The sequence below is a fragment of the Ranitomeya imitator genome, chromosome 3, assembly GCF_032444005.1.
Source record: "Ranitomeya imitator isolate aRanImi1 chromosome 3, aRanImi1.pri, whole genome shotgun sequence".
Taxonomy (NCBI): domain Eukaryota; kingdom Metazoa; phylum Chordata; class Amphibia; order Anura; family Dendrobatidae; genus Ranitomeya; species Ranitomeya imitator.
Window position 1 is genome coordinate 838,639,831 of NC_091284.1, and position 16,042 is coordinate 838,655,872.

A 16,042-nucleotide genomic window follows, 5' to 3' on the forward strand; every position below is an offset into this window, starting at 1 on the left:
AGTCAGAAAATCATCTTACCCCGTACTGAAACGCCAGCACCCAAACCCCGACGCGCGTTTCACTGTCCGTTGACTCTGCTTCCTCAAGGGGGAGTACTATTCTTAGTCAGGCTGCAGGACCTTTTATCTCCATAGTAACAAGTCATGTGATAATCACATGACCGGCCTCACATGGTAAAGTATTAAGGGCAGGACCTTTCATCTCAACAGTAACATGTCATGTGACAATCACATGACCAGCCTCACATGGTAATGAATTAACGGTGCATGCGCCCGAGGCCAAAACACTGCCGCACCCACGACACCCGGCAAGTGCCCCAGACCTGCAAGCTTTACCATGTGAGGCCGGGCATGTGATTATCACATGACTTGTTACTATGGAGACAAAAGGTCCTGCACCCTGACTTAGAATAGTACTCCCCCTTGAGGAAGCAAAGTCAATGGACAGCGGAACGCGTGTTGGGGTTTGGGTGCTGGCGTTTCAGTACGTGGAAAGATAATTTTCTGACTGTGTATATACAAATACAGCTTCTCACCTGGCAGAGGATCACTACAACATCTCCCCCACAGCTTCTCACCTGACAGAGGATCATGCACAACAACTCCCCCACAGCTTCTCACCTGACAGAGGATCATGCACAACAACTCCCCCACAGCTTCTCACCTGGCAGAGGATCATGCACAGCTTCTCCCCTGGCAGAGGATCATGCACAGTGTCTCCCCTGGCAGAGGATCATGTACAGCATCTCCCCCACAGCTTCTCACCTGGCAGAGGATCATATACAGCGTCTCCCCCACAGCTTAACACCTAGCAGAGGATCATGCACAGCTTCTCCCCCACAGCTTCTCACCTGGCAGAGGATCACGTACAGCGTCTCCCCCACAGCTTCTCACCTGACAGAGGATCATATACAGCGTCTCCCCCACAGCTTCTCACCTGGCAGAGGATCATCTACAGCGTCTCTCCCACAGCTCCTCACCTGGCAGAGGATCAAGTACAGTCTCCCCCACAGTTTCTCACCTGGCAGAGGATCATATACATCGTCTCCCCCACAGCTTCTCACCTGGCAGAGGATCATGCACAGTGTCTCCCCCACAGCTTCTCACCTGGCAGAGGATCAAGTACAGTCTCCCCCACAGTTTCTCACCTGGCAGAGGATCATGCACAGCGTCTCCCCCACAGCTTCTCACCTGGCAGAGGATCATCTACAGCGTCTCTCCCACAGCTCCTCACCTGGCAGAGGATCAAGTACAGTCTCCCCCACAGTTTCTCACCTGGCAGAGGATCATATACATCGTCTCCCCCACAGCTTCTCACCTGGCAGAGGATCATGCACAGTGTCTCCCCCACAGCTTCTCACCTGGCAGAGGATCAAGTACAGTCTCCCCCACAGTTTCTCACCTGGCAGAGGATCATATACAGCGTCTCCCCCACAGCTCCTCACCTGGCAGAGGATCATGCACAGTGTCTCCCCCACAGCTTCTCACCTGGCAGAGGATCATCTACAGCGTCTCCCCCACAGCTTCTCACCTGGCAGAGGATCAAGTACAGTCTCCCCCACAGTTTCTCACCTGGCAGAGGATCATATACAGCGTCTCCCCCACAGCTTCTCACCTGGCAGAGGATCATGCACAGCATTTCTCCAACAGCTTCTCACCTGGCAGAGGATCATGTACAGCGTCTCCCCCACAGCTTCTCACCTGGCAGAGGATCATGTACAGCGTCTCCCCCACAGCTTCTCACCTGGCAGAGGATCGTGCACAGCGTCTCCCCCACAGCTTCTCACCTGGCAGAGGATCATGTACAGCGTCTCCCCCACAGCTGCTCACATGGCAGATGATCGTGCACAGCATCTCTCCAACAGCTTCTCACCTGGCAGAGGATCATGTACAGCGTCTCCCCCACAGCTGCTCACCTGGCAGAGGATCATGTACAGCGTCTCCCCCACAGCTTCTCACCTGGCAGAGGATCGTGCACAGCGTCTCCCCCACAGCTTCTCACCTGGCAGAGGATCATGTACAGCGTCTCCCCCACAGCTGCTCACATGGCAGATGATCGTGCACAGCATCTCCCCCACAGCTTCTCACCTGGCAGAGGATCATGTACAGCGTCTCCCCCACAGCTGCTCACCTGGCAGAGGATCATGCACAGCGTCTCCCCCACAGCTTCTCACCTGGCAGAGGATCATGTACATCATCTCCCCCACAGCTTCTCACCTGGCAGAGGATCATGCACAGTGTCTCCCCCACAGCTTCTCACCTGGCAGAGGATCATGCACAGCGTCTCCCCCACAGCTTCTCACCTGGCAGAGGATCATGCACAGCGTCTCCCCCACAGCTTCTCACCTGGCAGAGGATCATGTACAGTGTCTCCCCCACAGCTTCTCACCTGGCAGAGGATCATGTACATCATCTCCCCCACAGCTTCTCACCTGGCAGAGGATCATGTACAGTGTCTCCCCCACAGCTTCTCACCTGGCAGAGGATCATGCACAGTGTCTCCCCCACAGCTTCTCACCTGGCAGAGGATCATGTACAGTGTCTCCCCCACAGCTTCTCACCTGGCAGAGGACCATGCACAGTGTCTCCCCCACAGCTTCTCACCTGGCAGAGGATCATGCACAGTGTCTCCCCCACAGCTTCTCACCTGGCAGAGGATCATGCACAGTGTCTCCCCCACAGCTTCTCACCTGGCAGAGGATCATGCACAGCGTCTCCCCCACAGCTTCTCACCTGGCAGAGGATCATGCACAGTCTCCCCCGCAGCTTCTCACCTGGCAGAGGATCATGCACAGTGTCTCCCCCACAGCTTCTCACCTGGCAGAGGATCATGCACAGTGTCTTCCCCACAGCTTCTCACTTGGCAGAGGATCATGTACATCATCTCCCCCACAGCTTCTCACCTGGCAGAGGATCATGCACAGCGTTTCCCCCACAGCTTCTCACCTGGCAGAGGATCATGCACAGCGTCTCCCCCACAGCTTAACACCTAGTAGAAGATCATGTACATCATCTCCCCCACAGCTTCTCACCTGGCAGAGGATCATTCAAAGCGTCTCCCCCACAGCTTAACACCTAGCAGAGGATCATGCACAGCGTCTCCCCCACAGCTTCTCACCTGGCAGAGGATCATGTACATCACCTCCCCCACAGCTCCTCACCTGGCAGAGGATCATGTACATCATCTCCCCCACAGCTTCTCGCCTGGCAGAGGATCATATACAGCATCTCCCCAACAGATTCTCACCTGGCAGAGGATCATGTACAGAGTCTCCCCCACAGCTTCTCACCTGGCAGAGGATCATGCACAGCGTCTCCCCCACAGCTTAACACCTAGCAGAGGATCATGTACATCATCTCCCCCACAGCTTCTCACCTGGCAGAGGATCATGTACAGTGTCTCCCCCACAGCTTCTCACCTGGCAGAGGATCATGCACAGCGTCTCCCCTACAGCTTCTCATCTGGCAGAGGATCATGTACATCATCTCCCCCACAGCTTCTCGCCTGGCAGAGGATCATGCACAGCGTCTCCCCAACAGCTTCTTACCTGGCAGAGGATCATGCACAGCGTCTCCCCCACAGCTTCTCACCTGGCAGAGGATCATGTACAGCGTTTCCCCCACAGCTTCTCATCTGGCAGAGGATCATGTACATCATCTCCCCCACAGCTTCTCACCTGGCAGAGGATCATGTACATCATCTCCCCCACAGCTTCTCGCCTGGCAGAGGATCATGTACATCATCTCCCCCACAGCTTCTCGCCTGGCAGAGGATCATGTACAGTGTCTTCCCCACAGCTTCTCACCTGGCAGAGGATCATGTACAGCATCTCCCCCACAGCTTAACACCTAGCAGAGGATCATGTACATCATCTCCCCCACAGCTTCTCATCTGGCAGAGGATCATGTACATCATCTCCCCCACAGCTTCTCACCTGGCAGAGGATCATGTACATCATCTCCCCCACAGCTTCTCACCTGGCAGAGGATCATGTACAGCGTCTCCCCCACAGCTTCTCGCCTGGCAGAGGATCATGCACAGCGTCTCCCCCACAGCTTCTCGCCTGGCAGAGGATCATGCACAGCGTCTCCCCAACAGCTTCTCACCTGGCAGAGGATCATGCACAGCGTCTCCCCCACAGCTTCTCACCTGGCAGAGGATCATGTACATCATCTCCCCCACAGCTCCTCACCTGGCAGAGGATCATGTACATCATCTCCCCCACAGCTTCTCGCCTGGCAGAGGATCATGCACAGCGTCTCCCCCACAGCTTCTCGCCTGGCAGAGGATCATGCACAGCGTCTCCCCAACAGCTTCTCACCTGGCAGAGGATCATGCACAGCGTTTCCCCCACAGCTTCTCATCTGGCAGAGGATCATGTACATCATCTCCCCCACAGCTCCTCACCTGGCAGAGGATCATGTACATCATCTCCCCCACAGCTTCTCACCTGGCAGAGGATCATGTACATCATCTCCCCCACAGCTTCTCACCTGGCAGAGGATCATGTACATCATCTCCCCAACAGATTCTCACCTGGCAGAGGATCATGCACAGCGTCTCCCCCACAGCTTCTCATCTGGCAGAGGATCATGTACATCATCTCCCCCACAGCTCCTCACCTGGCAGAGGATCATGTACATCATCTCCCCCACAGCTTCTCACCTGGCAGAGGATCATGCACAGCGTCTCCCCCACAGCTTCTCGCCTGGCAGAGGATCATGCACAGCGTTTCCCCCACAGCTTCTCACCTGGCAGAGGATCATGTACATCATCTCCCCCACAGCTTCTCGCCTGGCAGAGGATCATGCACAGCGTTTCCCCCACAGCTTCTCACCTGGCAGAGGATCATGCACAGTGTCTCCCCTACAGCTTCTCAGCTGGCAGAGGATCATGCACAGCGTCTCCCCAACAGCTTCTCACCTGGCAGAGGATCATGCACAGCGTCTCCCCAACAGCTTCTCATCTGGCAGAGGATCATGTACATCATCTCCCCCACAGCTCCTCACCTGGCAGAGGATCATGTACATCATCTCCCCCACAGCTCCTCACCTGGCAGAGGATCATGTACAGCGTCTCCCCCACAGCTTCTCGCCTGGCAGAGGATCATGTACATCATCTCCCCCACAGCTTCTCACCTGGCAGAGGATCATGTACATCATCTCCCCCACAGCTCCTCACCTGGCAGAGGATCATGTACATCATCTCCCCCACAGCTTCTCGCCTGGCAGAGGATCATATACAGCATCTCCCCAACAGATTCTCACCTGGCAGAGGATCATGTACAGAGTCTCCCCCACAGCTTCTCACCTGGCAGAGGATCATGCACAGCGTCTCCCCCACAGCTTAACACCTAGCAGAGGATCATGTACATCATCTCCCCCACAGCTTCTCACCTGGCAGAGGATCATGCACAGCGTCTCCCCTACAGCTTCTCAGCTGGCAGAGGATCATGTACATCATCACCCCCACAGCTTCGCCTGGCAGAGGATCATGCACAGCGTCTCCCCAACAGCTTCTTACCTGGCAGAGGATCATGCACAGCGTCTCCCCCACAGCTTCTCACCTGGCAGAGGATCATGTACAGCGTTTCCCCCACAGCTTCTCATCTGGCAGAGGATCATGTACATCATCTCCCCCACAGCTTCTCACCTGGCAGAGGATCATGTACATCATCTCCCCCACAGCTTCTCGCCTGGCAGAGGATCATGTACATCATCTCCCCCACAGCTTCTCGCCTGGCAGAGGATCATGTACAGTGTCTCCCCCACAGCTTCTCACCTGGCAGAGGATCATGTACAGCATCTCCCCCACAGCTTAACACCTAGCAGAGGATCATGTACATCATCTCCCCCACAGCTTCTCATCTGGCAGAGGATCATGTACATCATCTCCCCCACAGCTTCTCACCTGGCAGAGGATCATGTACATCATCTCCCCCACAGCTTCTCGCCTGGCAGAGGATCATGTACATCATCTCCCCCACAGCTTCTCACCTGGCAGAGGATCATGTACAGCGTCTCCCCCACAGCTTCTCGCCTGGCAGAGGATCATGCACAGCGTCTCCCCAACAGCTTCTCACCTGGCAGAGGATCATGCACAGCGTTTCCCCCACAGCTTCTCATCTGGCAGAGGATCATGTACATCATCTCCCCCACAGCTCCTCACCTGGCAGAGGATCATGTACATCATCTCCCCCACAGCTTCTCACCTGGCAGAGGATCATGTACATCATCTCCCCCACAGCTTCTCACCTGGCAGAGGATCATGTACATCATCTCCCCAACAGATTCTCACCTGGCAGAGGATCATGCACAGCGTCTCCCCCACAGCTTCTCACCTGGCAGAGGATCATGCACAGCGTCTCCCCCACAGCTTCTCACCTGGCAGAGGATCATGCACAGCGTTTCCCCCACAGCTTCTCATCTGGCAGAGGATCATGTACATCATCTCCCCCACAGCTCCTCACCTGGCAGAGGATCATGTACATCATCTCCCCCACAGCTTCTCACCTGGCAGAGGATCATGCACAGCGTCTCCCCCACAGCTTCTCGCCTGGCAGAGGATCATGCACAGCGTTTCCCCCACAGCTTCTCACCTGGCAGAGGATCATGTACATCATCTCCCCCACAGCTTCTCGCCTGGCAGAGGATCATGCACAGCGTTTCCCCCACAGCTTCTCACCTGGCAGAGGATCATGCACAGTGTCTCCCCTACAGCTTCTCAGCTGGCAGAGGATCATGCACAGCGTCTCCCCAACAGCTTCTCACCTGGCAGAGGATCATGCACAGCGTCTCCCCCACAGCTTCTCACCTGGCAGAGGATCATGCACAGCGTTTCCCCCACAGCTTCTCATCTGGCAGAGGATCATGTACATCATCTCCCCCACAGCTCCTCACCTGGCAGAGGATCATGTACATCATCTCCCCCACAGCTTCTCACCTGGCAGAGGATCATGCACAGCGTCTCCCCCACAGCTTCTCGCCTGGCAGAGGATCATGCACAGCGTTTCCCCCACAGCTTCTCACCTGGCAGAGGATCATGTACATCATCTCCCCCACAGCTTCTCGCCTGGCAGAGGATCATGCACAGCGTTTCCCCCACAGCTTCTCACCTGGCAGAGGATCATGCACAGTGTCTCCCCTACAGCTTCTCAGCTGGCAGAGGATCATGCACAGCGTCTCCCCAACAGCTTCTCACCTGGCAGAGGATCATGCACAGCGTCTCCCCCACAGCTTCTCATCTGGCAGAGGATCATGTACATCATCTCCCCCACAGCTCCTCACCTGGCAGAGGATCATGTACATCATCTCCCCCACAGCTTCTCACCTGGCAGAGGATCATGCACAGTGTCTCCCCCACAGCTCCTCACCTGGCAGAGGATCATGTACATCATCTCCCCCACAGCTTCTCACCTGGCAGAGGATCATGTACAGCGTCTCCCCCACAGCTTCTCGCCTGGCAGAGGATCATGTACATCATCTCCCCCACAGCTTCTCACCTGGCAGAGGATCATGCACAGTGTCTCCCCCACAGCTCCTCACCTGGCAGAGGATCATGTACATCATCTCCCCCACAGCTCCTCACCTGGCAGAGGATCATGCACAGCGTCTCCCCCACAGCTTCTCACCTGGCAGAGGATCATATACAGCATCTCCCCAACAGATTCTCACCTGGCAGAGGATCATGTACATCATCTCCCCCACAGCTCCTCACCTGGCAGAGGATCATGTACATCATCTCCCCCACAGCTTCTCGCCTGGCAGAGGATCATATACAGCATCTCCCCAACAGATTCTCACCTGGCAGAGGATCATGTACAGAGTCTCCCCCACAGCTTCTCACCTGGCAGAGGATCATGAACAGCGTCTCCCCAACAGCTTCTCACCTGGCAGAGGATCATGTACATCGTTTCCCCCACAGCTTCTCACCTGGCAGAGGATCATGAACAGCGTCTCCCCCACAGCTTCTCAGCTGGCAGAGGATCATGTACAGTGTCTCCCCCACAGCTTCTCAGCTGGCAGAGGATCATGTACATCATCTCCCCCACAGCTTCTCGCCTGGCAGAGGATCATGCACAGTGTCTCCCCCACAGCTTCTCACCTGGCAGAGGATCATGTACATCATCTCCCCCACAGCTCCTCACCTGGCAGAGGATCATGTACATCATCTCCCCCACAGCTTCTCGCCTGGCAGAGGATCATATACAGCATCTCCCCAACAGATTCTCACCTGGCAGAGGATCATGTACAGAGTCTCCCCCACAGCTTCTCACCTGGCAGAGGATCATGAACAGCGTCTCCCCAACAGCTTCTCACCTGGCAGAGGATCATGTACATCGTTTCCCCCACAGCTTCTCACCTGGCAGAGGATCATGAACAGCGTCTCCCCCACAGCTTCTCACCTGGCAGAGGATCATGTACATCATCTCCCCCACAGCTTCTCGCCTGGCAGAGGATCATGAACAGCGTCTCCCCAACAGCTTCTCACCTGGCAGAGGATCATGTACATCGTTTCCCCCACAGCTTCTCACCTGGCAGAGGATCATGAACAGCGTCTCCCCCACAGCTTCTCACCTGGCAGAGGATCATGTACATCATCTCCCCCACAGCTTCTCACCTGGCAGAGGATTATGCACAGCGTCTCCCCCACAGCTTCTCAGCTGGCAGAGGATCATGTACATCATCTCCCCCACAGCTTCTCGCCTGGCAGAGGATCATGCACAGCGTCTCCCCTACAGCTTCTCAGCTGGCAGAGGATCATGTACATCATCTCCCCCACAGCTTCTCACCTGGCAGAGGATTATGCACAGCGTCTCCCCAACAGCTTCTCACCTGGCAGAGGATCATGCACAGCGTCTCCCCCACAGCTTCTCACCTGGCAGAGGATCATGTACAGCGTCTCCCCCACAGCTCCTCACCTGGCAGAGGATCGTGCACAGCGTCTCCCCCACAGCTTCTCACCTGGCAGAGGATCATGTACAGCGTCTCCCCCACAGCTCCTCACCTGGCAGAGGATCGTGCACAGCGTCTCCCCCACAGCTTCTCATCTGGCAGAGGATCATGTACATCATCTCCCCCACAGCTTCTCGCCTGGCAGAGGATCATGTACATCATCTCCCCCACAGCTCCTCACCTGGCAGAGGATCATGCACAGTGTCTCCCCCACAGCTTCTCACCTGGCAGAGGATCATGCACAGTGTCTCCCCCACAGCTTCTCACCTGGCAGAGGATCATGCACAGCGTTTCCCCCACAGCTTGTCACCTGGCAGAGGATCATGCACAGCGTCTCCCCCACAGCTTCTCACCTGGCAGAGGATCATGCACAGCGTCTCCCCCACAGCTTCTCACCTGGCAGAGGATCATGCACAGCGTCTCCCCCACAGTTTCTCACCTGGCAGAGGATCATGTACATCATCTCCCCCACAGCTTCTCACCTGGCAGAGGATCATGTACATCATCTCCCCCACAGTTTCTCACCTGGCAGAGGATCATGTACATCATCTCCCCCACAGCTTCTCGCCTGGCAGAGGATCATGCACAGCGTTTCCCCCACAGCTTCTCACCTGGCAGAGGATCATGTACATCATCTCCCAGAGCTTCTCACCTGGCAGAGGATCATGCACAGTGTCTCCCCCACAGCTTCTCACCTGGCAGAGGATCATGCACAGCGTTTCCCCCACAGCTTCTCACCTGGCAGAGGATCATGTACATCATCTCCCACAGCTTCTCACCTGGCAGAGGATCATGCACAGTGTCTCCCCCACAGCTTCTCACCTGGCAGAGGATCATGCACAGCATCTCGCCCACTCCCCACAGTCCCATTCTTCATAAGATGTCCTCGTTTCCTCAGATTGGTCGGTGTTCAGCATTCAGCAGGAATATCTGGACCATGTAGACCACCATACCCTGCACCTTATCCAGTCTATGGAGGGTCCAGGAAATTGAGGATCTTCTAGATCAGAATTGACAAGTGTGAACAATGGCTGATCTCCAGTAGTTGTGGAGTCCCGGGATAGTGACCGGTGTCAGGTTTAGGTACGGCCTCTGGTCGCGGTCGCCAGTCACACGAAGAATGCGATGTAATACGTGGAGCTTCCGCAGCAAGGGTTAATCCAAAGTCAGGAAAACAATGTTTGTTTTGTCACCTTAACCTTTCAGATCCTGGAAACTTTCTCCATCGGGAGGTAAATATTTTACCAATCCCTGTGGTCCGCCACCATCATTGGGAGTTGTCACAATTGCGAGCCCCCCATTACATCATTGAGGGGTCACTTCTGCTGTGGTGTAGAGATTGAGGAGGCCAATATAAGACTGTTACGCACCCCCAGGAAACAGGTGCCCGTCTTAAAGGCGTCTGCAGCTCTAACCCAGCCTTTCCAGACTCCTGAACATCGCCATGAGGGCCATCACCCAGCTTTCCCAGGAACAGATATAATATAAGATGTCGCCGACTGCAATTTATATTGGTGTTGGAAGGAGTTAAACGCCATTGGCAGCAGGGTGGCGATCTGCTCCGGCGTTTACATAGCGGTGAGTAAGACGCGGATACGCGGCGGTGGCGGACACGCGGCGGTACACAACCCACCATGTTTATCTAAAGGGTGTGAAATCTGAGCAAACACGAAGATTGTGAGCTCCGGGACATGGCAGGAAACCATCAGAAAGTGATAGATGGGAGAGGATCCATCATCACACGTCACTGCGGAGGATGAGGAGCGCAGTCACCCAGGTGCTGCAATACACCGGCAGTCCCATGTAAATAACATTACGACATCAGATAATGGAAGTTCTGCCACTTTCTAACACACTTTGTATTTCTTCTTCTTACTTTCTGGTTGTTGTCAGTGTTTGGGGATCATTGGAGGTTCACATTGGTGCAGCTTATTCCGCGTACGTATGACGTATATAGCAGCGTTTCCATAGATGAAAGCAGTCACAATATATTCTTTTCTAGGTTTTTGCCATGTTTTAGCCGGTAATGTGTTGTACAAAAAATGCAGTCAACATAAAAAAAAAAATAAATGAAAGACTTGCGCCACTTTTCTTCATTATTCTCAATGGAGACGTACTGAAACGAGCAGCGGTGCGCTCAATGCGTCCACACCGTAAACTATTACCTGTCTGTACCATTAACTGTTAGCCGAGTAAAGAATAAAACTGCATCAGCAATTTCCAAACGATAAAAAAACAAGAGACGTAAAAATAAGACGCCAATGACGGAGCGCGGCCGGAGTTTATAGGGAGGTGACTGAGCTCTGTACAGAGATCACTCATCAGTATAAGAGCGCACCGGCCCTTTAACTAGAGCATACAGGTGTGCAGCAGGCGGCGTGCACGTACAGGTACAGACCCACTACTGCAGCGCTCACCTGTGCTCCGCCATGTCCGGATTCCTCATCCTGTTACTGATCCTTCACGGACGCTGGTTACCTGGAAGGAGGGACGACGCTTCTCCCAAGACCTCACCTGTTCTGCTACAGGAGGGCTCCCGTTACACTGTGTAAGGCTCTCACCTTCCCCGATCAGACAGGTGCCCGGCCACACTGAATATTCACAGCCATCCAAAAATAATCCCAGCGGCTCCAAATGATTAGCAAACCTGACCACAGGGAATCGAAATGGAGCGGAAGAGGAGAGATAATCACCAGGGAGTGAAGACAACAATACAGGGGCCCGAGGGAGTGGAGACTATCATAGAGGGGCCCGAGAGAGTGGAGACTATCATAGAGGGGCCCGAGAGAGTGGAGACTATCATAGAGGGGCCCGAGAGAGTGGAGACTATCATAGAGGGGCCCGAGAGAGTGGAGACTATCATAGAGGGGCCCGAGAGAGTGGAGACTATCATAGAGGGGCCCGAGAAAGTGGAGACTATCATAGAGGGGCCCGAGAGAGTGGAGACTATCATAGAGGGGCCCGAGAGAGTGGAGACTATCATACAGGGGCCGCAGGGAGAGGAGACAATAATACAGGGGCCACAGGGAGAGGAGACTATCATAGAGGGGCTGCAGGGAGAGGAAACTATCATGTAGGAGGCCCAGGGAGTGGAGACTATCATAGAGGGGCCGCAGGGAGAGGAGACAATAATACAGGGGCTCCAGGGAGAGGAGGCTATAATACAGGGGCCGCAGAGAGAGGAAACTATCATGCAGGAGACCCAGGGAGTGGAGACTATCATAGAGGGGCCGCAGGGGGTGGAGACTATAATACAGGGGCTCCAGGGAGAGGAGACTCTCATACAGGGGCTGCAGGGAGAAGAGACTATCATACAGGGGCCGCAGGGAGAGGAGACTATAATACAGGGGCCGCAGGGAGTGGAGACAACAATACAGGGGCCTGAGGGAGTGGAGACTATCATACAGGGGCCGCAGGGAGAGGAGACTATAATACAGGGGCCGCAGGGAGAGGAGACTATCATACAGGGGCTCCAGGGAATGGAGACTATCATACAGGGGCCCAGGGAGTGGAGACTATCATACAGGGGCCGCAGGGAGAGGAGACTATCATACAGGGGCCGCAGGGAGAGGAGACTATAATACAGGGGCCACAGGGAGTGGAGACTATCATACAGGGGCTGCAGGGAGAGGAGACAATAATACAGGGGCCGCAGGGAGAGGAGACTATAATACAGGGGCCGCAGGGAGAGGAGACTATCATAGAGGGGCCGCAGGGAGAGGAGACTATCATAGAGGGGCCGCAGGGAGTGGAGACTATCATACAGGGGCCGCAGGGAGTGGAGACTATCATAGAGGGGCCGCAGGGAGAGGAGACTATCATACAGGGGCCGCAGGGAGAGGAGACTATAATACAGGGGCCGCAGGGAGTGGAGACTATCATAAAGGGGCCGCAGGGAGTGGAGACTATCATACAGGGGCCGCAGGGAGTGGAGACTATAATACAGGGGCCGCAGGGAGAGGAGACTATCATACAGGGGCCGCAGGGAGAGGAGACTATCATAGAGGGGCCCCAGGGAGAGGAGACTATCATAGAGGGGCCGCAGGGAGAGGAGACTATCATACAGGGGCCGCAGGGAGAGGAGACTATCATACAGGGGCCGCAGGGAGTGGAGACTATCATAGAGGGGCCGCAGGGAGAGGAGACTATCATACAGGGGCCGCAGGGAGAGGAGACTATAATACAGGGGCCGCAGTGAGAGGAGACTATCATACAGGGGCCGCAGGGAGTGGAGACTATAATACAGGGGCCGCAGGGAGAGGAGACTATCATACAGGGGCCGCAGGGAGTGGAGACTATCATACAGGGGCCGCAGGGAGTGGAGACTATAATACAGGGGCCGCAGTGAGAGGAGACTATCATACAGGGGCCGCAGGGAGTGGAGACTATCATACAGGGGCCGCAGGGAGTGGAGACTATAATACAGGGGCCGCAGGGAGTGGAGACTATCATACAGGAGGCCCAGGGAGAGGAGACTATCATACAGGGGCTGCAGGGAGAGGAGACAATAATACAGGGGCCGCAGGGAGAGGAGACTATAATACAGGGGCCGCAGGGAGAGGAGACTATCATAGAGGGGCCGCAGGGAGAGGAGACTATAATACAGGGGCCGCAGGGAGTGGAGACTATCATAGAGGGGCCGCAGGGAGTGGAGACTATCATACAGGGGCCGCAGGGAGTGGAGACTATAATACAGGGGCCGCAGGGAGAGGAGACTATCATACAGGGGCCGCAGGGAGAGGAGACTATCATAGAGGGGCCCCAGGGAGAGGAGACTATCATAGAGGGGCCGCAGGGAGAGGAGACTATCATACAGGGGCCGCAGGGAGAGGAGACTATCATACAGGGGCCGCAGGGAGTGGAGACTATCATAGAGGGGCCGCAGGGAGAGGAGACTATCATACAGGGGCCGCAGGGAGTGGAGACTATAATACAGGGGCCGCAGGGAGAGGAGACTATCATACAGGGGCCGCAGGGAGAGGAGACTATCATAGAGGGGCCCCAGGGAGAGGAGACTATCATAGAGGGGCCGCAGGGAGAGGAGACTATCATACAGGGGCCGCAGGGAGAGGAGACTATCATACAGGGGCCGCAGGGAGTGGAGACTATCATAGAGGGGCCGCAGGGAGAGGAGACTATCATACAGGGGCCGCAGGGAGAGGAGACTATCATACAGGGGCCGCAGGGAGTGGAGACTATCATAGAGGGGCCGCAGGGAGAGGAGACTATCATACAGGGGCCGCAGGGAGTGGAGACTATAATACAGGGGCCGCAGGGAGAGGAGACTATCATACAGGGGCCGCAGGGAGAGGAGACTATCATAGAGGGGCCCCAGGGAGAGGAGACTATCATAGAGGGGCCGCAGGGAGAGGAGACTATCATACAGGGGCCGCAGGGAGAGGAGACTATCATACAGGGGCCGCAGGGAGTGGAGACTATCATAGAGGGGCCGCAGGGAGAGGAGACTATCATACAGGGGCCGCAGGGAGAGGAGACTATAATACAGGGGCCGCAGTGAGAGGAGACTATCATACAGGGGCCGCAGGGAGTGGAGACTATAATACAGGGGCCGCAGGGAGAGGAGACTATCATACAGGGGCCGCAGGGAGTGGAGACTATCATACAGGGGCCGCAGGGAGTGGAGACTATAATACAGGGGCCGCAGTGAGAGGAGACTATCATACAGGGGCCGCAGGGAGTGGAGACTATCATACAGGGGCCGCAGGGAGTGGAGACTATAATACAGGGGCCGCAGGGAGTGGAGACTATCATACAGGAGGCCCAGGGAGAGGAGACTATCATACAGGGGCTGCAGGGAGAGGAGACAATAATACAGGGGCCGCAGGGAGAGGAGACTATAATACAGGGGCCGCAGGGAGAGGAGACTATCATAGAGGGGCCGCAGGGAGAGGAGACTATAATACAGGGGCCGCAGGGAGTGGAGACTATCATAGAGGGGCCGCAGGGAGTGGAGACTATCATACAGGGGCCGCAGGGAGTGGAGACTATAATACAGGGGCCGCAGGGAGAGGAGACTATCATACAGGGGCCGCAGGGAGAGGAGACTATCATAGAGGGGCCCCAGGGAGAGGAGACTATCATAGAGGGGCCGCAGGGAGAGGAGACTATCATACAGGGGCCGCAGGGAGAGGAGACTATCATACAGGGGCCGCAGGGAGTGGAGACTATCATAGAGGGGCCGCAGGGAGAGGAGACTATCATACAGGGGCCGCAGGGAGTGGAGACTATAATACAGGGGCCACAGGGAGAGGAGACTATCATACAGGGGCCGCAGGGAGAGGAGACTATAATACAGGGGCCGCAGTGAGAGGAGACTATCATACAGGGGCCGCAGGGAGTGGAGACTATCATACAGGGGCTGCAGGGAGAGGAGACTATAATACAGGGGCCGCAGGGAGTGGAGACTATAATACAGGGGCCGCAGGGAGTGGAGACTATAATACAGGGGCCGCAGGGAGAGGAGACTATAATACAGGGGCCGCAGGGAGAGGAGACTATCATACAGGGGCCGCAGGGAGAGGAGACTATAATACAGGGGCCGCAGGGAGTGGAGACTATAATACAGGGGCCGCAGGGAGAGGAGACTATCATAGAGGGGCCGCAGGGAGAGGAGACTATAATACAGGGGCCGCAGGGAGAGGAGACTATCATACAGGGGCCGCAGGGAGAGGAGACTACAATACAGGGGCCGCAGGGAGAGGAGACTATCATACAGGGGCCGCAGGGACTGGAGACTATAATACAGGGGTTCCAGGGAGTGGAGACTATCATACAGGGGCCCAGGGAGTGGAGATTATCATACAGGGGCCGCAGGGAGAGGAGACTATCATACAGGGGCCGCAGGGAGAGGAGACTATAATACAGGGGTTCCAGGGAGTGGAGATTATCATACAGGGGCCGCAGGGAGAGGAGACTGTCATACAGGGGCTCCAGGGAGAGGAGACTATCATACAGGGGCCGCAGGGAGTAGAGACTATCATAGAGGGGCCGCAGGGAGAGGAGACTATAATACAGGGGCCGCAGGGAGAGGAGACTATAATACAGGGGCCGCAGGGAGAGGAGACTA

General features: G+C 55.7%; 1 protein-coding gene across 3 annotated transcripts in view; it reads right to left on the bottom strand.

Annotated features, from left to right (window-relative positions):
* The window catches only part of LOC138671411 (protein sel-1 homolog 3-like), a 564,245-nt gene that overhangs the window by 416,621 nt on the left and 131,582 nt on the right, over window positions 1-16,042 (bottom strand). Inside the window, exon 1 of one of the 3 annotated variants that reach the window (XM_069759567.1) lies at window positions 9,778-10,550. The exons of the other annotated variants lie outside the window; for them this stretch is intronic. Within the exon in view, the coding sequence (XP_069615668.1) occupies window positions 9,778-9,825 (48 nt within the window). The 5' untranslated portion in view covers window positions 9,826-10,550. Of the gene's footprint in view, window positions 1-9,777; window positions 10,551-16,042 lie in introns of those variants that run through there. 3 annotated transcript variants of the gene reach the window in all.